Genomic DNA, 26,799 nt, shown 5'->3' with positions numbered 1-26,799 from the left:
CACAACAGGACTATAAGATCCCAGGGACATTCACATGTTCTACTACCAATGTAGTGTACCTGATTCTGTGCACCAAATGTCCTATTGGGGGTCTGTATGTTGGAGAAACAGTACAAAAACTTAAGGCAAGGATGAGGTCCCATCGCCACACAATAAAGGAAAAAAAGACACACTTTCCTGTGGCCAAACATTTCTGCAGCCCAGGACACAATCAGGATCATATGAAAGTGATTATACTAAAAGGAAATTTCAAATCACAAAGGGACAGGAGGGTCTGGGAATACAAATTAATGACAACGTTTGACACCCTTAACACAGGACTGAATCTATCCGAGGGATTTATGGCCCACTACAACATCTGAGGAATCTGGCCCAGAGAGAGTGAGGGCATCGGAGCTCTAACTCTGGTCTGTCATCAACTTAGAGACAATAAAACTTTCACACTACTTATCTACAAACTAATTAAGGACTCAATTTACAAGCTCATTCTGTGAGTTTGTTTTGTTTTGATCTTAAAAATGTCCATCTAACACATCTTGTTCCTACTCTGCTGTGTGTATATATATGTGTTTCTTCACACACCTTGTTATACCATGCCTGAGGAAGAGACCTAAGTAGTCTCGAAAGCTTGCATTTTAACAACATTTATTTTTGTTAGCCATTAAAAGGTATCATATTTGCTAGATTGCTATTTTGTTTTTCTCACTGAGGAACAATAAAACTTTTCTGTATACTTCGTTTAATGTCCGTTAGGGAGACATTTTTTTCCGGGATACCCAGGATTGGCCTCCAGATGCCATGCCACACTGGGAACTTAAACGGTCAGACATGCAGACATTGCTGGAGAGACGGGAAGATGGGAGACTTCTTAACATAAAACCGCACAGCCACACAAAGTGATCTGTGCTGAGCATTGCTGGTGCTTAGTGCTGCCCGGCACAAATAAGCAAAAAGTGCATGCACAAAGTGATCCAGAATTCCTGGGATTGGAGGCTCCAATGCCAGGATTGAAATCCCAGCAATTTGGGACTTAAATCCCTGGATAAAAGTAATCCCAGGATTGGTCTCCCTAATGTCAGCGTAGAACAGATTTCCATATAGGGGGATAATAAATTAGCCGCTATTACTGCGCCAGAGTAATCCAATTAGTGGGGATTGCCCCACGTATGAATCACTGAAGTGGTATTGAACTTTGTAACTCTGGTAAAGTCTGTGTAGAAACAACAAAATTGGTTTTGCATCCACAGTGTACGTGGAATCCAGTGAAGTAACGATATCCCCAGGGTCACGGGGAGGCGCTGAGGTCTGCGGGGCTACGCCACTGGCACTGCTTGCCGCTGCCGCCGCCGGGTGTCACCAGGACCTGCAGATCTACTTGTCGGCGGTCCCGGATCTCCTCCTGGCTGGCTCCTGATAATGGAAAAAAAAGCTTTCACAAAATGTCCGGCCCCTTACAGCAGACACTTTTAGGGGATGCTTGATGAGTCGGGCGCCTCCTCTAGCATCCTCCAAAAGTGTCTGCTGTAAGGGGCTGGACATTTTGTGAGAGCTTTTTTTTCCATTATCAGGAGCCAGCCAGGAGGAGATCCGGGACCGCCGACAAGTAGATTTGCAGGTCCCGGTGACACCCGGCGGCGGCAGACATTTTGATCGCAGACAAGTAGATCTGCGGTTCCGGCCACACACCAACACCCGGTGGCATGCAGCGCCAGCAGGGTAAGGCTGGGTTGGGGGAGGGTGGGCTTATATTTAACCGGGGGTGGAGGGGGGGCAAGCTACAGATATTTCTTGTGGGGGGGAGGGGCTCTGTGATTAGATCTGTGCTGATTCGTGTTCCGCTATGCACAACACCCGGCCTTGACATGGAGCCTCAGCCACCTGAGGAATCCCGCTTTTTTTGTCCCTTGCAGTCAACGCGCAGCCAATAGCTGAGCCTTAGGCTGCAGATGCACTGCTCGGTATCCCAGTCTTGCACTGTGGCGCCGGCAGCTGTGAGTAACTGCTTTCAGGTGCGCAGCGCTGCAGAGCGGATCAGTAATAGATCTGATCTGTGGCAGGGAGAGGGGGGCCAGGGGTACTTATCCCCAGTAATACTGCTCTGCGTTTAGTGCAGGAAGCACACGGAGGGAGGGGGGGGATGCCATGGGCAGAACGTGTGGCCTGGGCCCTTCCCACTCGGGGCCTGGGACAGCTGCACCCACTGGATAGGGGAGAGAGGATTAGTTTGATGAGCTTCAGAGGGTGCTCAGACATCCAGAAGGAGATGGCAGAAAGGCAGCTGGAAAGCTGAAAGGAACATTTGTGTGTCATCGGCTTAGAGGTGGTATTGGAAGCCAAATGAACTAATGAGTTTCCCTACATAAGAAATGTACAGGAGAAGTGTAGGGGACCTAGGGCAGAATCAGAATCACTGTATTGACAAGTATATCAATGTACAGCATACATAATACACAAGGATTTTTTTTTCCGATAAACACTGCTCCCAGAAAGTGTACATACATAACAGACCAATACAAAAATAGGATCAATATATGGAGAGGGCATCAGGCTAGTATTCAGGTACATGTGCCGAGTGCTGAGTGCCGAAATTAGCTCGGTAGGGTGAAATAGCTGACCTTTGAGTTTATTATTGCTTGGGAAGTTGCTGTTTTTATGCCTGCCTGTCTTCACTAGTTGTGAGCTGTACCGCCTCCCAGAAGGCAGCTTCCTGAACAAGTCATGAGCAGGGTGGGAGTGGTCACTGATAATTCTTTCAGCACTTTTTGTAACCATTGACCTATATATGTCATCAATCACGGGAGATCCGATCCAATGATTTTTTTCCGCTGCTCTCACAATTCGATGTAATCTATTCGTGTCGTAAGCCGAGGCCGAGCCCTACCAGACTATGATTGAGGTACAGATCACAGATTGCATAATTGCAGAGTAGAAGAGCATCAGGAGTTCCTTTGGCAGTTTTAAATTCCTGAGTTGACGTAGGAAGAACAGTCTCTGCTGGGCTTTTCCCACAATGCCGTCGATGTTGGCCCTCCACTTCAGGTCCCTGGTAATGTTGGAGCCTAGGAATCTGAAGGATTCCACTACCGCTACTACACTACCTTCAACGGTTAGCGGGGGGGGAATGTAGGGGGATACTTCCTGAAGTCTATGATCATCTAAACCGTCTTTGACGCATTCAGCTGTAGGTTATTTGCACTGCACCAGGTGAATATGTGACAATACCCCTGTAACGGTGTGGTGCAAGGTGGTACCTTAATCTGGAGCAGATGGCGGCTTCGGCAGCTTTGAACCTCTTCTCTGGAAGAACCTGTGGCAGGGAATGGCACAACCCAAGGAGACCCACAAAAGACACTACCACAGTTAGCAGCAATGAATATTTATTAAAAGAAGACGTAGTGCAATTGCTGCGGTCTTATTCAAGTATATGTGCAAACATCGAATAACGAAGTGACGTGTAAACATTCCTGAGTGAAATATATAGTCAATGACCATGTCAGTATGATTCAATGGCCAGGCTGAAGTGGTCAATACCAACTCTACCAAAAGGCAATCAAAGACACCGTTTGCATATAAAATCACATCACAATAATGACAACCAGAAAGACATTGAATGATAACGTCATGCAGTCTCTGATGCAACACACAGTTCCTGAATTTGAACAAAGGTCCCACGATGAACAAATCCTCACCAGTGAATTAGGCCCTAACTTTAGTGTGCACACTAATGTGAAACAGTCCTCTGAACAGAGGGACAAGCAGGCTCCCTTTCCTTAGGGTAACCTCATGTTTGTAACAGCAAAACAGGCTTCAGGAATAGAGTCAATATCACACTGGCCTCAATAGATCATAGGCTGGGGTAGCTGGACACTTGAATAACAGTGCCCTTGGGGTAGGTGAGGGCAAAGGGGTGTACGGAGGTGAGCACAGGTAGGCAATTATAGGGGACAGTCTGTGCAGGGACCGCAGGTATGTAGCGTACAGGCTGGTGGCAGGAAGTATAGAGTACCTGGGACTAAGCTGCAGTTGCTGGCTCCTGCCAGTAGCGATCCTCTCAGCACCACCACTGGGCTGTTTACTGCTGTCAATCACCACTAGGCTTGCTTCCCTCGGGCAGCAGGTCTGGGCGCAGTCAGCGGCTCCTGTGTTTCCTGGCAGCGCTCCCCTCCGGTCAATCACGCCGCCCGGGACCTCTCAGCAGTGCCCGCTCTTCTCTCCTGCTGGCCGGTGCGCCAGCTGTCAATCACCGCCACCTGATCTGTGTGCGGTCAGCGGCTCCTTCACTTATGCCGGGTGCCGCGCTGATCCCACTGCCGTCTCCAGCTCTCCCCTCTCTGGCGTCTCCCTTCTCTCTCTACGTGTCCATCTCCTCCGCACGCCCGACTGCTCACTGCTCACTCTGCATGCTCTGATGACTGACCTCTGACCTCACACGCCTGCCACAATCACAAATGTGGCAGGCTCTCCCTGCATGATGGGGAGCTGGAACACTAGCTGCTGCCTGGCTAGTTTAACCCCCTGCAGCCCAGCAGCTGCACAGGGGAAGAGGGTCTCTTAAGCAGCATTGGCTGCATTGCTAAATCTTCTTGCGGGCACGGGGCATACAAGGGTACCCTCTGGAGTGGGATGCCACAACTCGCCTTTCCCATACCTCCCAACTGTCACGATTTTAGAGGGACAGTCCCGATTTTCGGGTCCTGTCCCGCTGTCCCACCCGCGGCAGGCATTGTCCCGCTGCGGGGGGTGGCAGTTGGGAGACCCCCCAATCTAGTAGAATAGACGCTGTACGCATGCGCACAGCGTCTATTCTCATATGAAAATGAGGTCGCGGCTAATTAGCGCAAGCCGCGCCCTCATTTGCATACGCCACGCCCCCTTTTCGGGAGCTCGCTCGGCTTCGCCGCGCGAGTGTCCCTATTTCTTCAGATGAAAAGTTGGGAGGTATGCTTTCCACCTCTTGCCTGTAAGCATTCTAATTACCTTCTGTGATCAGTCCAATTAGTGTGGTGTCATCTGTGAATTTGAGGAGCTTGACCGACGTGTCCCCAGAGGTGTAGTCATTGGTAAAAAGAGAGAAGAAGAAAGGAGAGAGGACACATCCTTGGGGGGCTCCCATGCTGGTGGACCGTGCTCCAGAGGTGAATTTCCACATCCTGACTCTCTGCTCTCTGTCCATCAGGAAATCTAACACCCAGGAGCATAGACCTTGAGAGAGGCCTAGTTGTAGCATCTTCAATTTCAGCAGGCCTGTTAGGATGGTGTTGAATGCCAAGCTAAAGTCCACAAACAGTATCCTTGCATAACCGCCTAGTATGCGAGGATGCAAGATGCGGTGCAGACCCAGGTTTATCGCAACCTCTGCCGATCTATTGGCCCTGTATGTGACATATAAGTCTGGCATATAATCTTGAAGACATGTTCTAAATATATGAAAAGGACCTGGATACTTGATTTAGTTTTGTTGAAATTATATAATTAAATCATTTATCATATATAATTATCATATATAATTATAAAGTTTAATGATACGCATATCTTGGGGTCAGTTTTTATATAAAGGTTGCATTTTCTTTTCATTATATTTTAGACCAGGCATGTCCAACGTTGGCTCTCCAGATGTTTTGAAACTACACATCTCAGCATGCTTTGCCACAGTTTTGCTATTAGAGAATGCTAAAACTATTGCAAAGCATGCTGGGATGTGTAGTTTTACAACATCTGGAGGGCCAACGTTGGACATGCCTGTTTTAGACACTCTGCCCAATTTAGGGAAAACACCACAGACAGCGACACCCCAGGCAGGGAAGAGGAACTGCACGAGTTTTCAAATATGGCGGGTGCTAGAATGAACACTATATACTGTAACTTTATGTACAGACAGAAGTCACTCTACTCATACTAACTGTTCTTCCTTTTTGTGATCACCAATATTACTACTGTACTGTTCAAGTCATTATTCTGAATAGTAGCAGCTGAAAATAAATGTTTCTGATCTTTCCTAACCAACAAAATGGCCGATGATTCTGACTGGCGTCAAAATCTCCAGCAAATCTGTTTGTCAGTGGCGCGCTCTAGTGGTCTTTTTTCCAAGCGGGTCACCAGGAAGCGCCGTGTGGACCGGAAGCGGCGCTAATGCTGCTGCTGCTAGACGGAGTGTGTATGTGATATACACGTCTGCAAATGTGTGATGACAGGCAGCCACTCTGTCTCTTATTTAGCAGCCATAGTCTGTGCTGCTTCTCTCCTCCTAGTGCTGAGTATATATACCCGTCACTTAATCGCCTGGCGGAATAACTCTGTATCAGCCAGGTAGCTGTGTAGCCGAATACGTTACGCTGAGAAAACAAGGATGCTTGTGAGTAATACTTGTGGTTGTTACATTCATTCTTCACTTCACAAACACATAGTTCCCGAGTGGGGAGGGGAGACTAGTATATACAGTATATTACTGTTGTTACAGACATTAGCTTCAGCGGCTGGCTGACGAGTTTTAGCCAGGGGTGAAAGTCATAGTAATGGCCCATAACAAACAGCCCATTCTTAAATCGATTGCAGACTGGCGCATCCACTTTTTAAGCATCTGCATTATTTCCTTAACCATACAATAATAAGGTGACAGCGAGATCATTACAAGTTCAAAGATAACCTGCTATAATACATGGTATCCGGACTATTGTTAGACAGCACTTACATAGACAGCCATTACATCGACACCATTAGTTCGACAGCTCAATAGGTCGACATGGTTTTAGGTCGACATACCATTAGGTCGACATGTCATTAGGTCGACAGCTCATTAGGTCGACACTGTCATTAGGTCGACAGTGTCTATGTCGACATGGTTTTTTTCACTGTTTTTTGAGCCGACATCTGCCGACAGGCGGTATTTAATGCCCTACTATCCACTAGGGCGTGGTGGGAGAATAAAATAGTGTGCCGAGCGCAGCGAGGCACCGTGCCCGAAGCATGGCGAGCGGCTGCGGTTCACTTCAAACTGTGTCCATGTCGACTGTGTCGACATTTTGGCCAAAAAACAGTGAAAAAATCCATGTCGACCTTTTGACTGTCGACATAGACACTGTCGACCTAATGAGCTGTCGACCTAATGAGCTGTCGACCTAATGACATGTCGACCTAATGGTATGTCGACCTAAAACCATGTCGACCTATTGAGCTGTCGAACTAATGGTGTCGATGTAATGGCTGTCGATGTAAGTGCTGTCTAATATCCGTCCCACATCCATAATACATACAGATGTTCAACATAATTTGCTGTGCTATATAAGAAAGTCTGGTCCGAAAGTCTTAATAAATAAAATATACGCGTAAAACAGTGCTTGTTATAGCACATTTTAACAAGTAGCACTTTCCTTGTCTGTCTATCTGGTATTGAAACTGGTACATTATCATACATTGCTGCCTTCTCCAAGTGGTAAGGTGAGCTGGCTGGGGTGTGTGGCTCCATCATCTGCTTGATCGTGCTGAAAACTAGGCACTGTATAGCAGGAGTGGGGCTACAATGACACAATTCATCCTTAATCAGGTCATCTGGTCCCCCTCAGGCCACCCACTTGTTCTGGTTTAGCTGACCAAGAGGGGGCACCTGGGGAAATCGGGGGATTTGCCCACCTTTGCAGGGTGATGGGAGGGTTAGCAAGCATGACTGATATGTTCCCTGTTCACACGGATGTACAGGTGGAGCACCTCTCAGCCAGCGCTGGGAATCACCAGACTCTCTTAGCTGGTGATCACCGGCAGAGAGGCACGCCATCTGATGGGGACGCGTGAGCGCATCCCAGTTACTTGGTGGCAGGAAGCAGAACCCCAGCCTGTCTGCGCTTCAGGGAGATAGGCAGGGTTAGGGGGGAGTTGGGGGCAGGGCTCTGTCGTAATGGGGCGTAAGTCTCGTCACGCCCCCTTTCAAGCAGATGGCGGCTACTGGCGATCCGATCACCAGGAGCAGCTCAGACGGGAGCTGCTCCATCTGAATGTGGGCCAGGGCTGCACCAAATCCAAAGTGGTTTTCTTATAATAATTGATCACTGTATATACTCATCTAAGTTTGATGTTTGACTTTTGTATTAATGTATTATTCTTCTGTGATTTATTTTGTTCATTATTACTTAGTGCACTCTTTATAGCCATAATCAGGGACTTTTGTGTAAAGGTTTTTGTTTTTTAGCATTCTCTCTAGTCGCCTGCTTTTTGTTTTTAATAATCACAGATCCCAGAGCTGAATAAAGATACAGTACGCATGAGGGACCCGGAAAGGGTCCAGGACCTGATCTTGGCATTACAAAATGGGGGCGATGAGAAATTACAGGTTGGTCATACATGTTCCATGTGATACAAGACCAATATTGTTGGTCTGTTATTTGTCTGTTTGTCCGGTATGCATTCGGACACTGTTGACCGATTTGGACGAAACCAATGCGAGGTGGCTTGATTGGGTCCAGATTAGGTTCACGTCCACTAAAACCCCCAATCCCAAATCTCAAAAATCGTTCATATTGTATTACATTTTTGTTAAAAAAAAATTGCAGCTGTATAGGCAAAGAGTACATATTCGAAAGAGTTTGGGTTGATATACACTGCGCTCACTCTTATGTTGGTGTTCTATTTCAGGCTCTCAAGGGTTTCCCGGTACCTTGTTTCTTGAAGTATTGTTTTGCTAGGGCTTTGGCGCAGCCTATCTACTGTGTTAATTTTTTGTTGTGTGGGTGTAGGAATGAGAAGGAGTTTTCTTTGTGTATAAAATGTAGATATTTATTGATTTAAGTAAATTGTGCTGGAGGTGATAGGTAGGGTTATATAATTTTATGATTTGCCTTACTTGGTGCTTGGGGGTGAATTGCACCTATATGGGATCCCCTCTCAGGGGAAATTCCACTGCAGAGTCACAAGTTGAGATTCCCGACATTCAGGTGATCCTTATAAGGCACCTTTAAACCTCCGTAGGTCTGTTGTTACATGATCTATTCTACGGTCTCAATTGTGATGTGCCGTGGAATTATAATGTGTGTGGTGTTGCTGTTGGCAAAGTGGAAAGGGGCCAGTGATGGCTTACGGCAGTTCTTCTGAACTCTGTTACAATCTCATAGGTGTCTTGCACCTATGCCCTTTCCTTTTGCTTCCTTATTGGAACTGGGTGCTCAGTCTAGATATGGTAAGGTTTAAGGTACATATTAGCCTAAGATTTCTTCTTGCATTCGATGCATTGATAAATAGATCAAACTTTATTACAATCCGAAACGGACAGTATGAACCCTTGTGTTGGTTGGGATCGAATAACCACCTTTTGTGGTCATAGTAATTACATTTTGGTCCTTACATTATTGTGTTGTGTAGTGTACCATTTGTGATTGCATATTTCTCAGTGTCTGCTCTCTGCACATTAATTGGTGTCTGTTTATCCCGTAGTCAGCTATCTGAATGGAAACGTATATTTTCTGTCTAAGTCTTTTTATGTACTATACCTTTCCATAGGTCATTTCTGACTTTGACATGACATTGAGCTGTTTCCAGTATAATGGAGAGAGGAGTCCTACTTGCTACAGTGAGTATATAGCTGCCACTCCTTGCAGTCTTCATAAATATACTGCGGGTAGTAAGCCAGCTGGGCATCTCATCACATCTCTCTTACACAGATATTATCGACAACAGCAAGATCATTAGTGAAGATTGCAGAAAGAAGGTATGCCATGGGCTAATATTTCAATAATGTAATTGGCAGGTTCTGCAAGTCTGACCCATGGTGGACTTTCTACATACTGTATGCTTTAGGAACATGCTGTGGTATTTTTTATAGAAACATTAGTGTTTATTAGTCACAAATTAACTTTTATTTACCATTAAGTGGTCATATTTGGTATGTATAGAATGAAAATATGAGATGCTTAAAATGAATGTCTAGCAAGGTGTGTGTCAATGAAGTGCAGTGGTATTTACATATGCAGGTAGTAGCTTGGAGGAGAACTTTCATTTCAAACTATAAATGTCATCGCCAGCTAGCAAGGTGGCTGGGGCTCTCTCACTGACATTACATTCTAATCTCAGCAGGGACTGAAGCCAACAGGTGACTTCCAAATTGTTCTCAAAGGGAGTGTACACAAAGAGATACACGAGTGGTGCATGATTTTTTAACTGTCCATTTTCAGTGCATACCTCTGACATTTCATTGATTCTGCTGGGATTATGAGGTAGAAGACCAGTTTCCCGCTCAGTTAATTCAGACCATAACGCTAACGCTCCTTTTTTAAATGTGTTTTTTCTGAATGCTTCTGTTTTTTTTTAATGAGACATGCTGGGGTTTTTTTTTTTTTTTTTTTTACTAGTTAAAAGAGCTTTTCAACATCTACTACCCCCTTGAAATTGACCCAAATCTGACCAGTCAAGAGAAGTACCCACTCATGGTGGAATGGTGAGATTGAGAGTCCAGTTAATCTTATTCAATGTCCAGAACTGTGCAGCAGTAAAAAAAAAAATAATAATAATCATCTTGTTAAAAAATTTGCATACCTCCCAACATGACCCATGCCAGGAGGGACAAAATGCTCTGCTTCTGGGCTTTCCTCTTAATGCATTATTGCCATCACCTGTTTTTGAACAGGTTAACTAATAAGAAAGGTGTTTCACCACAGGTGATGGCAATCATTAAGTAAGAGGAAAGTGCAGGAGCAGAGCATTGTGTCCCTCCTGGAGAGAGTCATGTTGGGAGGTATGAATTTGGTATCTGGTCGATAGGTCGGCCACTATTAGTCGGCACATGAAAAAGGTTGACATGGTCTATGTGCCGAGCACAGTGAGGGGATGCGGTACAATAATATGGTGTTTGTGTCGACAACAAAAAGGATGTCGACCATTTCCTGTGTCTACAAACTCCATGTCGACCTTTTACCAAAGTTGACCTAGACCAGTGGTAGCCAACTCCAGTCCTCGAGAGCTACCAACAGTGCATGTTTTCCAGCTCACCTCAAATGTACACAGGTGCACTCATCACTGACACACATTTTAAAAGATCCACAGGTGGAGCTAATTACTTCTTGTGATTCTGTGAGGAGACCTGCAAAACATTAACTGTTGGTAGCTCTCGAGGACTGGAGTTAGCTACCCCTGACCTAGACCATGTTGACCTATTGCTTGTTGACCAATATATTGGTCGACCTACACACTGTCAACCTAATAATCTGCACCCGAAAAATACACAGAAATTGAACTGATTATTGTTTTTGGATTACAGTTTTCTCTTCTAAATACATTAGTTTTTGCTGAAATTTTCTCTTGACTAGGATATCCCATTTATAAATGTATTCCTGATAGTGATTACATTCAATTAATAAGACATTTATTAAATAAATACCGTGAAATATTCAAAATGAACAGCTGGTCTGGGAGTGTGACAACAAAGTACTTCAGAACTGGAATCAAGAACCCCCAAACTAATGTGTTTAAATACCATAACTGTATGGTATCTTTTGTAGTGCTATATATATATTTTTTTTTAAATGCTTTGAGTGTGTAAAATGTTTTTTTTTTTTTTTTTATGGAATTCCATGTGTTTTAGTATAACTTGTGTGTATATATAGTTGCGGCTGCTGAAACCAGATCTACTTTTTATCTTGCCTTATTTAAGGGGCAGGGGTATTCAATGCATTCCAACATTTTTGCCCATCCGTGCGGGAAAACCACATGGGGGGTTATTCTAGTCCATTCTTTCTGACAAAATCCTTCTTAGATGGACAAAACCATGTGCACTGCGGGTGGGGCAGATGTAACTTGTGCAGAGAGAATTAGATTTGGGTGGGGTTTTTCTTCAAAGTGAGATCTATATTGAAGTGTAAAATCATGCAGTCAGTATTTTCCCTGCACAGAAACAAAATAACTCACCCAAATCTAATTCTCTCTGCACATGTTACATCTGCCCCCCTGCAGTGCACATGGTTTTGTCCATCTAAGAAGGATTTTGTCAGAAAGAATGAACTAGAATAAACCCCATGGATCGGTGAATTTTTTTTTTCCCCCATGCTGATTCGACAAACAAAATAAAAAGGTATGGGTGAAAACCTACTAAAATAAAATGGGCGAGAACGCCTGTGATTGAATTCAGATTGCAGATTATTGATGTATTTTTCACCAGGAGAATGATTGAATACCTCCTGTAGTGTGTTATCAAATTAATCTGGAATATAAACCCCTGTAGCCTTCTATATTAGCTAATACATCTTAGCGTCTCCTGGATTACTTACTGTGCAAACTGTCATCATTGAAGTCTGTGTGCTGATCTTATATAATATGTTAGGAGTGCTATAAACCTACAATAACATTAGATGTGTAATAAGTACAGTCCGCAAAGCCCATTCATAGTCCTGTGCTGACCTGAGTGAGCTTGCTGCTGCTGAAACATTGCTGTTGGGTAGTGAGCTCTGTTCTCTGATCTGTTTGTCTTCTGTCTCCCAGGTGGAGTAAAGCGCACACTCTCCTCTGTGAACAAAAGATTGAGAAGCAAAAGCTGGCACAGATTGTGAAGGAGTCCCAGGCTAAACTAAGGTATGGAGTATGCATAGAGGATGTCATTCCCTGCTGCTATACATTCACAAACTGCAGAAGTTACTACTTCACCACTATTTGCTCCTTTTTTCTTTTATATTCAAAGGTTATTATTAAAATGTTTGCTTTAGTCACTTTTCAGTCTATGGTAGAATAGTCATTGTCAGTGGCTACTCTGCACATTATATGGCTGGGGGGTCCTTTGTACAAGCAAAAAGCTGGCTTCTAGGGCCTGCAATGGCTGCAGTTCCTAGAAGTCAGTTATCAAAGGTCAACAAGGCAATGGTTGATATGAGTTTTTGCAATTTGTTCTTTTTTTTAAAATATATTTTAAAATCCAAATCGACTTTATTGAGAACGGTAAATCATGCAGAAAAAAAAGATTTGTCAGTGTGGTGCACCGTAGAGAAGAACTCCTAAAATATAACTTTTATTGGCTGATATCATAAAAAAGCAAAATATAAAATCGCACAAATACACACATTAATGGGACAAACACCATAAATGTAAAAGGGCTGTGTGGGTGTTTCAATGTACTTAATTAGAATGTTTGATAAATACCAGTTTTAGCGTCTCGTTATTATTCACAATACATATAAACCGAAGAATTTCATGCTTTCCCGCAAAATCATGAATATATGTAATGAAATGTGGGAAAACCCTTATTCTTATAAGATTGTCAAAATAATGTTTTGCCTTCTGGGTTGTGTGTTTCAGCAGAATGATGCTACTAGGTTTCAGCTTTAGCCACTAGGTAGTAATAATTGTATTTTATTACATGGAATCAATGGTTAAAGTAACAAAACTTTATGGTAAATCCGTGGAGGTGGAGAGATGCAGCTGGCCCAAGCCATCCAAGGGTACGCAATACACAAATTGGGACCCACAGTTGTTGACATCGACACAAAAAAATGAAATATTAATGTCAGTTTTTACTTTTCTCCTTTTGTTAATGTCAACATTTTGTTGTTGACCTATTGACTGTCGAACTAGACACTGTCTATCCTATGATCCTTACCCATTATGGCTGCCATAATGTCAGAAGTCTTTGGACATTGGAAAAGCTTTGTGCTTAGGGGCTGCCTTTCTGGCATGTGATTGGCAAAGAGATCTTCCAATAGGACACCACTGCCAGGTAATCTCGGGGGGTGGCAGATTTTACTGGGAGAGATGCTGACCTGCTGCACCTATGGAATATCCACCACTGGTCGTTGTTACTGAAATCCTAAGTGAATGGTGGTTGGAATTTGTTTTCTTTACTAGCTTTTGGAGTTGGTATCTCTGTCTGAGCAGGGAACCTGTGTCTCTGTATAAGAGCCTTGTACAGCAGTCCGTTCTCTAAGATGCTGGAAATAGCTGCCTCTTGTTTCATAGAACTTAGTGGTTTGAGAGGTACAGGTACAGATTTAGCATATACAACTGTACCATAGAGTAATATATTCCAACAATAAGAATATATTAGAAGATTTAAAATTACATTTTATGGTTGTTAAATTATTTTCAAATAGAATAAATTAAAATAGATTTAAAAAAACAAAAGTATAATCTATGTATGCTTGGGGCTTTTGTAGCTGTTCGGGACCTCAACGTTTCCTTTCCTTAAAGAACTCCGTTTGAGTGGAACATCTTTAAAAGTATCCCTGAAATTGCCCTTGCTCCCACTGTACACATCTACCTGTTCCCTGTACTCTAGGAATCCTTGCACAAATTAAGCCACAGTAAGTGTGAGCTAGAACATGTCCAGCCAAAACTTGTTTCCAGTTTATTATCCCTCTGCAGGTTATAAGAAAATGTAGCTTTTGTATACAGTTATAGCCGCATGCAAAGCAACTGTGATTTCTCTAAATAACCATCTGTGGCAATTCGTTGTAAAATTCTTTAACGACAACTTTCCAACTTTTCCGGAGGAAAAAGAATGGGTAGTCCCTAAGTTGGAAAGTTGTCTCCGAATAAATTCCTTCTCTCCTTTTTCTCTCTCATAGAGAAGGATTTGAGATCTTCTTTGACAGTCTACATCGAAGCAAGATCCCTCTCTTTATTTTCTCTGCTGGTATTGGGGATGTTCTGGAAGAAATTATCCGTCAGGCTGGTGTCTATCACTCCAATATTAAGGTGGTCTCTAACTACATGGACTTTGATGATAATGTAAGTCACAATACAATACAAAGTTTACTTTTATGTATATACTTTATTTGTGGGGAGTGATACTTTCCCTGATGTATATGTGTTAGGAGTAGATGAGAAGGGCATGTTCTGTTGTCTGATGGTGAGAGGCACATGTCCCCTGGTGCTTATGTATTAAGAGTACATGGTGTGTATTTTGAAAAGGTTGGCGATAGGTGTCCTGGTGACTGAGTATTATGGAGAGGTGAGAGGTCACAATATCTGTATCAGAGGTGGTAAGAAATAGATAGCCTTGTCTTTGTGTATTAAAAGGAGGAGAGAGATATGTGTCCTAATGTCTGTATTTGGAGGTGGTGGACCATAAACGTGGAAGAGGTAAATGTCTGTGTATCATGAGGAGATGAGGTACATGTTATGGCCCTCATTCTGGTTGACTCACAAAGCAGTGGTTATTCACTGCTTTGCGAGCCAACTAATACTGGCTGCCCCCACCAAATGTCCCCGCAAGCCTGCAAATGGATGTTCTACATAAACTTCCATTCGCAGTCTTGCGTAGGTACCTGAAATCCATTTGATTGCCGACCATAGAATGATTTCTGTAGCGCTCGCTAATCTAAGTCACTCTCTGTTGACTTAGATTAGTGGTACCCTGCTCCTTGAACAGGGCGGACAGCTGACATCCGGTGACATCATCTGCCCGCCCACGGAAGGCAGGAAGCCACCCCCTCGTTTGCATGGGATGCCCAGCGTTTTCCATGGTGCAGCCAGCGTTTGTGGGTATCCCCGGGAATGCTGGGCATTCGCTGCAAGTCTCCGAGGGTGCCCACAGAGAAGACCTGCACATGCGCATATTCACAACATCAGACGCCGTTGCGAATTCGCAACATAGCGTTCCAACCAGAATGAGGGCCTCTGTGTATTACATAGATGTGAGAAGCACATGTTCTGATATCTGTGTGCTAAGTGGAGGTGAGCGGCACACGTCCTAGGGATTTGGGTACTAACTAACAGGTTGTCAAAGCTGTACTTTGACTTCTGATTTGATTAACATTAGAAATAAATGATAAGGCTTAATATACAAATTGCAAACCCTATTGTCTGGGAGGAGGAACGTCATGCTTGTTCAGATTTCTGCTTGTTAGGAGGCGGTTAGTGGCGCATGTCCTTGGGGCTGTGTATTAGCATGCTCTCATGTCTGTATATTCGGAGGAGGTGATGGGTACAAGTTTAGGTGCTTTTAAATTAGTGTGAGGTGTGGGGTTTATCCTGATGTAACTTTCATCAACAATTCTTAATGCACACGAATGCCCTGATGTTTATGTAGTTTTTTGTTAATATTATTTTTTCCTAGGGGCTTCTGACTGGATTCAAGGGTGAATTAATACATACCTACAACAAGAATAACTCTGTCCTAAGAGACACTGAATATTTCCAGCATATTCACCAACGCAGTCATATTCTTCTTCTTGGGGATACTCTGGGGGACCTCACAATGGCCGAAGGTGTAACCAACATGGAAAACATTCTTAGGATTGGTTTCCTGAATGACAAGGTGGGCATAGATTCTAAAACCCTTGCTATGTAAAGTATTCCTTATTAACATGATTTATACAATAGAACTGCCACCTCGCAATTTTACCTGAGAGCAGGAAAAAACGAAATAATATTAAGATGGATCTATGAGGTGAATATTGTTCACTCTAGAGCCCTGCACCTAATTAGTGGGGGGACATATTTTATTTTTTGAAGTGCAACATAATATATTTATAGAGAGAGAGATTATTGCTACTGTAGTTGTGGTGATCTATCACGTCTACATTTTGCCCTTCTAAATAAAGATCTTCCCCCCTCACTGATTGCGTGCAGGGTGCTAAAAGGTTCTTTGTCTGTTTGTATCTTACAGTGTTTTAGTTTGCTGACAAACTTATATCTATTGATAATTTAAATGGATGAGATGATACCCCTATTGCAGTTTACTCATTTATTATGTTTCGTCTGCAGGTTGAGGAGCTGACAGCACAGTTTCTACAGTCATATGACATAGTCCTGGTCAGAGATGAGACGCTGGATGTTGTTAATGGCATTCTAAACTTTATTAACACCCAGAAATAATTACCCTCAACAGTCCATTAACTGTTATCTGCACAGATTCCTTCCACGTGGCAAAAGTATTTTAGAGCTAATTTGAAATGTCAATAATAGGGTGGACCTGTCACCTTTTTATTGACTTTGTCCGTCAATAGCGATGTGCAAAATGGTTTTGTTTTATGTCTTATTCAGTGCTTTCCAGCCCAGTTGGCAGTGTCACACATTACTAGAGGCAGTCCTGCCTGGGGCACTGAGGAAGCTAATTCTGCAGTTGTGTAAGAGAAAGATGATCCCCATCATTGTAGCTTTGTAATCCTATCACAGACATTATGTTCAGCATTTAATAAGTCTACTACCTATTTTAAAGAAATCAGGCCCACTTTGACAGAGGCCTCCATACTCTAGACCAGGGGTGGTCAACCCACGGCTCATGAGCAGCATGCGGCTCTTCATTTTGTGATGTGCGGCTTGGGCTCTCGGGCAGCAATCACATTGATCTCAGCAGCGCCGGTATCTGGGAAGCTGCTGCACTTGTATGTAGTGAATCGGCCGGCGGAAGCGCTGTCGCGATCTGGCGCCATTTACAGGCTACTGCTGCTGCCTTATAGATAAGGCATCTCCGGCTCCTGGCCTCCTGCTCCAGATATACCTGCCATCCTGATTTTCATCTATCTGGCCGGCACACCATATCTTTCCATTTCGGCATGCCATTCGCCAAGATGGGGACGCGTAAGTGTTTCCCATGCAAGCGTGGCCCTTTCTCAGTGAACAGCACACCGTGAAGGAAAGATATGGCGCACATGTTTAGTACAACTGCTGTGATGCCCTCCCAGGGATAGAGATACATTAATTTGTTCCCCAGTGTAATGTGTGTAAATTCCAAAACACTTTTTAGATATTTTACAAGTTTAAATGACTACTTGCCAACAAAAAAAATAAGGCCAAATAATTTTTTTTATTGACAAGTAGTCATTTAAACTTGTAAAATATCTATCTAAAAAGTGTTTTAGAAGTCATCACTACTAAACCTAATGCCACACAAGTTCATTCTCCTACAAATGTGCTTAAGGTGTGAGCACCAAAAATGAAAGCGTGAAAAATGAAATGTGCCAGCTAGGCCACAATCCATTTAAAAATGGGGCAAAGCCGTTCAGTATCTAGGCCACGCCCATTTTTGCCTGGAATCGGCTCATAGTCTTACCATACTATATTTTTGGGCTCTGACTGGTTGGCCACCCCTGCTCTAGACTGTACATAGTAACATTTTGCCTCATGAAGTGCCTTCCAGATGATATTTTTCTTCCAGATGATGTAAAACAGGGGAAAAAGAACACCCATAATATGCTATTCGTATGGTTTTGTTTTTCAAACATGATGTCTATTTAGTACTGACACATGCACTTGTGGTGTACATTTAGAGCAGTGTAAAATATTTTTATTTTAACCTTCTAAAGCATGGGTCTTCAAACTGCGGCTCTCCAGATGTTTTAAAACTACAAATCCCAGCATGCCTTGCCACCGTTTTAACACTCCCTTATAGCAAAACTGTGGCAAGGCATGCTGGGAATTGTAGTTTCACAACATCTGGAGGGCCGCAGTTTGAAGACCCATGTTCTAAAGTGTAAAATAAACTGAAGGTTAACCCCTTTGGTGGTATGCCCAGAAATTTTCCGTGCTGCTGGCACGGGCTCTCCCGGAAAATATCTGGCCATGCCACTGTAAAGAAAGGGTGTGCCAGTGGTGCCCCTATCGCTGATCCTTCCCGTTGTTGCTCTGGTAGGCTTGGCTTTTCTGGCACCCAAAAACATGAATGCCAATCAGCCACAAACTGACAAAGCTGGTGGAAGCAGTCCCAGGGTAGCAGGGGCTGCTCCAGAATGCAGTGGTAGCCCTTTCAGTGGGGAAACCCACCACTCAAGGGGTTAATGGGGAAATTTACAAATATTGGAATTCTATCTCACATGGGATGCCAATCAGATACTATCTTTTGTCTTCCAGAAGGTGCTAAATAAATCAATAGATTCTGATTGAATCCCCTTGTGGGCTCCCTGTGCTCTACTTGTTCTAGTCTTCTTCTATAGGGGTCGGAATCCCTACTGTCGGGAGGTCATCTGGCACCCAATTCAACATCCTGATTGCATTTTATATTCTCTTCAAATGAAAATCACAGATTAAAAAAATAAATAAAAATCACGCACTGTACATCAAAGATGATAGTCACAATTTTCATGTCTGAAATGAATGAATCCTATTATTAGAACAGATAAACAATGTATAGAGCATATAATCTGCATGATTTGGATTGGGTACATTTAAGTAAATAGGATTATTGTAGTTCATTAAATAGAACATAATCATTCGAATAATTTAATGAAATATATGAATAATCTAGCACACTGAGTCATAACGTGTCATAAACCAATAGTACGTATGTGGGCTTATGTAACAGCCTGCAAGGTGCTTGCACTGAGGTATTTCCAGCAAGTTTTTAAAGCAGCAATCTTTTAAAAGGAAAACTTAGGCTATTATAGAAGCCCCTTGGTATAGCCTTGCCAAAATACCTAAAATATGAGTTATTAGAGTGAGTGGATTGTTTCAAATGGTAACATTAAATACCAGAAACCTGAGACCTCTTGTTGAAAGTCTTCGTCAGCGTATGTCATTTATTGCGATTGGCTTCATTGGAAGTAGTTGGGCAAATGGCTAATAGGGTAAGTACACTTTACCACTTGGTATCGCTGCTGGAGGAATAAAGTTGGAGCTGTCCCCAATCTATCCAATATGTCCTCACTAGATATTACTGCTGGCGAATAATATGCCGCTGGAGAAAGGTATCTGGAACAGCCTCACAGTGATCCAAAGTGGGAATCCTCGCTAGTAGTGGCGGTGAGTATACCAATTTAAGTGTCCCAAATTTGCTGAGGAAGTGAGATCATAAGTCCATGGAGTAGAACATGTGTTCATGAAAAGTGGGAGCCTGCAACACTGACACGTTTTGCTACTGGCCTGTAGCTTTATCAGAGGACTGACAGAGTGATCACTCACTGCGGCCTCCGTCAACATTAAATATAGGTGGCGGCCATTTTACTCTCCTGCAGGGTACAATATCAGGTAAACTCTGCTTCCCCCCTTATTATTTTTTTCTCAGACATTACTGGCTGTGATACAGCTAGAAGGCCACAGGCCCATGCAGTGACAAAGGACATTTTGGGCCACTGTGCTCTCCTGGGAGGTATCCTGCCCTGATTATTGTCATAATTCTACATGCTCAAATTCAGTTGCTGAAGAGAAGGTTGGAGCTCCCCCTAGTGTCTCTTCTGTATACATTGATCCACTTGTGTTATTTCAACTCTCCGCAGTATATATACCTTGGAAGAATATACAAGACTCTGTACCCTGTTGTTATAGTGGCTGTCCCATATAATTTTGGCTGGGAAGACAACCCGTCACCGCTATGAGCTCACTGTCCCATCAACTAGGACCTGCCTAATGGCTTGCTAGTGCCATTCCACTAGGGGGCACCTCCCTGACAACACCACTCAGCAAACAATGCAGTTTCTGTCTACTTCAATATGGTCAAATCTAGAAAAAAGAAAGGAAACGCACCACAACATAAAGGGGGTTATTCTAGTTCATTCTTTCTGACAAAATCCTTCTTAGATGGACAAAACCATGTGCACTGCGGGTGGGGCAGATGTAACTTGTGCAGAGAGAATTAGATTTGGGTGGGGTTTTTCTTCAAAGTGAGATCTATATTGCAGTGTAAAATCATGCAGTCAGTATTTTCCCTGCACAGAAACAAAAAAACTCACCCAAATCTAATTCTCTCTGCACATGTTACATCTGCCCCCCTGCAGTGCACATGGTTTTGTCCATCTAAGAAGGATTTTGTCAGAAAGAATGAACTAGAATAAACCCCATTGAGACAATGTGATAGATAGGAATGGGACCCTTCCTACATCCCACCCCAACAAATGTCTCAGAAGACTTCTCTTCTTCCAGTCCCTCATCTTCATCACTCTGTCTCACCTACCATCCCTATACTGATGGATCAACCTCTGTTACATTGCCAGGGTGACACAACCCTTCAAGACATTCTAACCTTTATGAAGACTCTACCCATCAAACAGGACCTCCAGGATACTGTTTGCAGAGAGTTGCCATCTGTTAGATATGATACCTCTTGGCACTCTCTGACAGAGTAAACACTCTAGAAGAACACTGAAATTCTGCTGATGTCTTCATGAGATTCCTCTGTGAAGTCATAACCGCTCAATCATTTGAAATCCGGTCCCTACTAAGGTCACATGTACAAGATTTGGATAACAGAGGCAGATGGAATAAACTAGTGATACAAGTTTGGAGGATGCTCTGACAAAAATCTTTAGCTAGGTCCTGAAAAAAAGACTCGGCTAATACTATAAAATTTGACAGAGCTCAACGTTCCCGCAAACCGAGAGGGCTCACTACAGACCACCCCCGGGATGTGATTTTCCCACTTGCACTTCTATTCTCAAAAGGAGAAGATCATGAGCAAAGCAGGCTGGCTTGATGGACTAGTCTTTAATGGTGAACCGATTAGCATATTCCAGGATCTATCTTGGCACACTCTCCAATAGAGGAAAGCCCTTAAGCCCATTACAGATGAACTCCGTAAATGCCAGCTGAAATATAGATGGGGCTTTCCCTTCAATCTTCAGGTCTCAAAATCTGGTAAAATTCATTCCTTACACTCCCGCTCCAGATTTCCCTATGTTCTGCTCTGATCTCATCTCAGTCTTCCGTCTATAAAGATTCCTGACTGGGACTTCAAACCCCACCCTGATCTACATCCACCACAGCCATCCGGAAGTGGAGTTCAATGGAGAGTTGTGCATGATTCTAAGATGGGGACCCCTTTAACTTCTGCTAACAGCCATAACTCTTCTGTCTCCTGGTCAACTTGAACATGGACTTTCTCCTTTTTGGTTGCTGAGTTCATAGACTTTTCAGGTGTTGATCGACAGGCAGTGCCAGATTAAGCCTTTCGGGGGCCAGGGGCTCTTTAGATAGGTGGGCTCCCTTGCTCTTGTCATTACTGGCCACAAACTGCATGGGAGAATATAACACTGTCAAAACACAGAGTAAAGGCAGTATAAACTTGGTCAGTGGGTACCTGCGGGGGGAGGGGATATATATTTATTTATTAACAGTTTATTAAAAATGTATTTTTCAAAAATACATGCCAACCACAGGGGGCCCCTAATTGCCCCATCCAAGCTACTCCCCCTATTGTTTAATGTATGTACCTGGAACTTTATACAGTACTTATAATATTGTAAAACTTTATAGTTACCGTTAGTTATACTTTTCCACAAGTTTTGCTTTTTTTATGGTGCCCCTTTACCATGTTTCCGCACATGGCCACAGTGCCCTATGGGATTCCTGGTATGCAACACTACCAGTTACCCCATGGTGGGTTTTGTCTGAAATACAAAGAATATAAACATATATAACCACTTCTTTTCCCTTTTCTTATTGACCTAGCCGAGGATACTACTGCATTGTATTTTTATTTGATTTGATGTCTGTCCCTGGTAGACTTAAAATTGTTTAGATGAATGACAAAGGCCTCAAAATTCCTGAAAAAAGGTCACAGCTACTCAGAACATTGTGATCGGACAGGGTAGATGTTGCCTTAATACAGGAAACACACTTTTAAGATCTCTGCCCACCCCCTCTCCCTTACTAATCAGATTTCCCCTTGCATTTTATTCCAACAACCCTGAAGGTAAATCCAAAGGGGTCGCTATACTTTTTTCTAGATTCCTCCAAGTATCCGACATCTCGGTTCATAAACTGGTCCCGTAGAATATTAGTAGTTACTTGCACTATTCTTTCTCAGCCGTATACATTCATATAGCTTTATGCTCTAATCAAGATCAACCATAATTTTTCGCTCCTATCTTCCACGTTTAGAATCCTTTTTTACAAGTATTGTTGTATTGGGGTGGTGACTTAAATTGGTGCATAGAGCCATCAATTGACACTTCCCCTGCCACCCCTAACTTCTCTGAATGCAAACACAGGTTAAGAGGGTACTTCTTGAACTTCAACTTGCTGACTCCTGGAGGATTCTGCACCCCAATGGCCAAGATTTTACATTCTACTCTCACCAGGTCTACTCTCGCTTAGACTACTTATTCCTAAATCACAGACACCTTCCACTTTCAGTGGATGCCTCCTTTGGTGCTATGACCTGGTCGGACCATGTCCCGGTGTTTATGTCCCTCGCGACCCCTTCTCTTTCCCCTAGCCAATGGATGTGGCACCTTAAAGAGTTCCTCCTTCACGATAAGTATTGCAAAAGCGAACTAGATAAGACGTCTGACTATTCTGCCATGAACGACACTGAGGAGATCTTGAAAGTAACCATATTGAACCATAAGTGCGTTCTACGGGACAAATTAATTCAATTGGGTTCATGAAAAAAGATAGGCTGGCCTTAACCACTACATTATTACATACACTCCACTATTTGGAGACTCTTCACAAATTTTCTCTGTCACCATCTGATTTCATAGAACTAAGTGACGCCTGTACACAATGGAAGAAACTCCTTAATAATGAAATCCAACTGTCCCTGCGTAAATGCAGTAATATATATATTACCAATTGGGCAACAGACCAGGACGTTTGCTACAAGCTCTTAGATCCCAGAGGGTGACCTCCTTTATTCCCACCATGAAAAGCAGTACCGACCTTTGTTTTAAATCACCTAAGATAGCAGCCTGTTTTAAAAATGATTATTCTATGCTATACAATCTTGGTGACCCTTCTCCTGCCCATGATCCCCTTCTCTAACCTGTTGAAATCCAAGATGTATCTGGACAAAGTGGCATACCCTAAATTGACACTCTCTGCTAGAGATTTCCTAGAGTAACCCTTCACTTTACTAGAGGTTTAACATGTTATATTCACCTCACTCGCAGGTAAAATCCCTGGCCCAGACAGCGTCCCAGCAATATATTACAAAATATTTAAGGATGTTCTTCCAGGACAGGCCAACCTGTGGCTCTCCAGATGTTGTAAAACTACAAATCCCAGAATGCCTTGCCACAGTTTTAACACTCCCTTATAGCAAAACTGTGGCAAGGCATGATGGGATTTGTAGTTTGACAACATCTGGAGAGCCACAGGTTGGCCAGGTCTGCCTTAGACCATTGCTGTCAAACTCATGGTCCTCCAGCTGTTATGAAACTACACATCCCAGCATGCCCTGCCACAGTTTTAGCAATCCATTACATAAACTGTGGCTGGGCATCCTGGGATGTGTAGTTCTTATTGTATTGCAGCTTAAGCGAGGGTCATCAGAGCAAACTACCAGATTACAGGTCTACAAGTAGGTGATATCAATTATAAATTAGACCTATTTGCAGATGATTTATTAAAGGTGCATACACACAGGGCAATATGATCGCTGGCAATATATTGCTCAGCAATAATATTGCTCAGTGTCCCGTTTTCATCTGCAACCAGAGATGGTCGCAGATGAAAATGTAACACTGCCGGGAGAAGAGGCAGTGGAAGTCGCTGGTCAGAGGAGCATGCGACCATTTAGTGGCTGAAAACAGGAGCGCGCACCCGGCGATTTATCGCTGGTGCACACTCCAATCACTGGCAATATGGTTGCTCAGCGACCATATTTCCAGCGATATTTGCTATAATCGCCCCTGTGTGTACATACCATAACAGTCCTCACATAGCCTATCCGCTCACTTCCACATTTCCTGTGTGAATTTGATGTTTTCAGCTCACTTTCTAACTAAAAGGTCAATACAACCAAATCTTATATATTTCCACTCCTCCTATGGTTGTAACTATTTATATGGAAAAATTCCCACATAACATACCTTGGGATTCAACTTTCCAATGATCTGTCTCACATATTATCCCTGAACCTCTACCCCAGGGGTGGCCAAACCGGTCCTCAAGATCTACCAACGGTCCATGTTTTCCAGATCACCTAGCTGGTGCACAGCTGTAGTCAATACTAACGGTCACATTTTCAAACCTGCTGCATTCATTCCTACTATTTCCACAGGTTGAATGGAAAACATGCACCGTTGGTAGATCTTGAGGACAGGTTTGGCCACCCCTGCTCTACCCATTACTCAAATCAGTTAAAAATGATCATTGTGGGTGGCAATACAATCAGATATCCTGACTGGGTAGAATTAATGTAAAGATGAATACCCTTCCCAAATTCCGATCCATTCAATCCTTTAGTCAACAATTCATTTGGTTTAGAAAAAAAATCCAGGATTATCAGATCCATCCTGACAAGGTCACCTCAACAGGGTGGCTTTAATCTCCCAGATCTAAAAAAAAAAACCTATGATCACGCCATCCTGTTGAGCAGGGTATTGGACTGGACGTGGAGTCAGGAGGTTAAATGGTGGTTTTGGAGAGCTTATATGTACAGCAATACCCTGACATTTTCCTATGGCTCCTGACCTTATCTAAACTCCGGCACCCTCACCGGACTATGGCCTTTATTCAGATCTGATCGCAGTACAAATTTGTTTGGAAGATGGGCAAAACCCATGTGCACTGCAGGTGGGGCAGATGTAACATGTGCAGAGAGAGTTAGATTTGGGTACTTGTGTATTATCTGGGCTCCCGATTTTTTCATTGCATGCCATTACTTAAGGCAGTGGTAGCCAACCCTAGCCCTCGAGAGCTACCAACAGTACATTTTCCAGACAACCTAGCTGCTGCACAGCTGCACTCATTAATCACTGATACACAGATGGAGCTAATTAGCTCACTTGTGATGAGGAGACCTGCAAAACAGGCACTGTTGGTAGCTATCGAGGACTAGGGTTGGCTACCCCAGACTTAAGGCATGCAATGCGATGCGATTTTTCATTGTAAAGACCTGATTTTTAATTGTATAGTCAACCATGGGTGACTTCATACCCCCACTATCCAACTACGCATGGAGTTGATTTTATATAGTGTGGCGAGCGCAGCGAGCCCGAACGCGTGGCGAGCGGACGCGGATTACTTTACATGTATTCTGCGTGCGCTCGCCACACTATATAATCAACTCCATGCGTAGTTGGATAGTGGGGGTATGAAATCACCCATTGGTGACTATACAATTAAAAATCGCATTGCATGAATTGTATGCCACTATATTGCATGCAATGCAAAGAAAAAACCGCGCGCCCAGATATTACACAAGTACCGGTTTGTGTACGTTATTTTGTTTCTGTGCAGGGTAAATACTGCCTGCATTATTTTTACACTGCAGTTTAGATTTCAGTTTCAACACACCCCACCCAAATTTAACTCTCCCTGCACATGTTACATCTGCCCCACCTGCAGTGCACATGGTTTTGCCCATTTTCCAAACAAATTTGTACGGTGATCAGATCTGAATAAGGGCCTATATCCCCTACATGATGATGTTGGAAATGACTGTGCAGCAGACTACTGTAGGTTTCTTCAGAATGTTGTCCCCTTACTTCCTTTTTAGGTAACCCTGCCTTTCCTCCCGGCCTTACTCTTCTTCATGATAAGAAATGGGCCTCAGAAGGCCTCTTCTGAGTAAGCCAGCTAACACCTCTGTCTGGGGTAAAACCATTTTCAGATCCAGACTATGGATCACAGGCTGATTTTTGGAAGTACTTAAAAGGTGCGACACTATTCACAGGAAATATTTTTGGACTGGCATCTGGGGAAGGGTCTACATTTGAAAGACTTTGCGTTTCACCTATACACCCTAGACATACAGGGGGAAATTTACTAAAATGTGTATTCTACTTCCCATGTGATGTTGCTTTGGACAACCAGTTAGAACCTGTCTACCATCTTCTAGAGGGTGATAAATAAGAAGTCAATTCTGATTGGTTGCCCATAGCAACATCACAGGTGAAGCAGAATACACATCTTAGTAAATTTCCCCAACGATATCTTCCTTATATCGGTTACTACAACTGTCTGACTCAAACTACCACTCTACTCAAAAACAGGAAAGGGACCTGAAAATCTCACTAT

The 26,799-nt window shown here is 43.3% G+C and overlaps 1 protein-coding gene across 2 annotated transcripts; it reads left to right on the top strand.

Moving 5' to 3' along the window:
- The first annotated feature begins 4,963 nt into the window (after positions 1-4,963).
- On the top strand, positions 4,964-18,964 carry NT5C3B (5'-nucleotidase, cytosolic IIIB). 2 transcript variants are annotated; one of them, XM_083147306.1, is made up of 9 exons: positions 4,964-5,135; positions 8,222-8,320; positions 9,484-9,553; positions 9,645-9,691; positions 10,332-10,417; positions 12,454-12,543; positions 14,526-14,688; positions 16,019-16,219; positions 16,669-18,964. In XM_083147306.1, exons 1-9 carry the CDS (start codon positions 5,112-5,114, stop codon positions 16,777-16,779), a joined length of 891 nt encoding a protein of 296 aa, XP_083003432.1. In that variant the 5' UTR covers positions 4,964-5,111; the 3' UTR covers positions 16,780-18,964. The 2 variants fall into 2 exon arrangements, with proteins under 2 accessions (XP_083003432.1, XP_083003433.1); XM_083147307.1 differs by lacking the exon at positions 4,964-5,135 and adding an exon at positions 6,089-6,352.
- Positions 18,965-26,799: the final 7,835 nt, after the last annotated feature.

This window comes from Crinia signifera, chromosome 6 (assembly GCF_055691185.1).
Source record: "Crinia signifera chromosome 6, ASM5569118v1, whole genome shotgun sequence".
NCBI lineage: Eukaryota > Metazoa > Chordata > Amphibia > Anura > Myobatrachidae > Crinia > Crinia signifera.
Note: the sequence above shows the minus strand (reverse complement) of the source record. Positions and strands in the feature narration are given on the sequence as shown.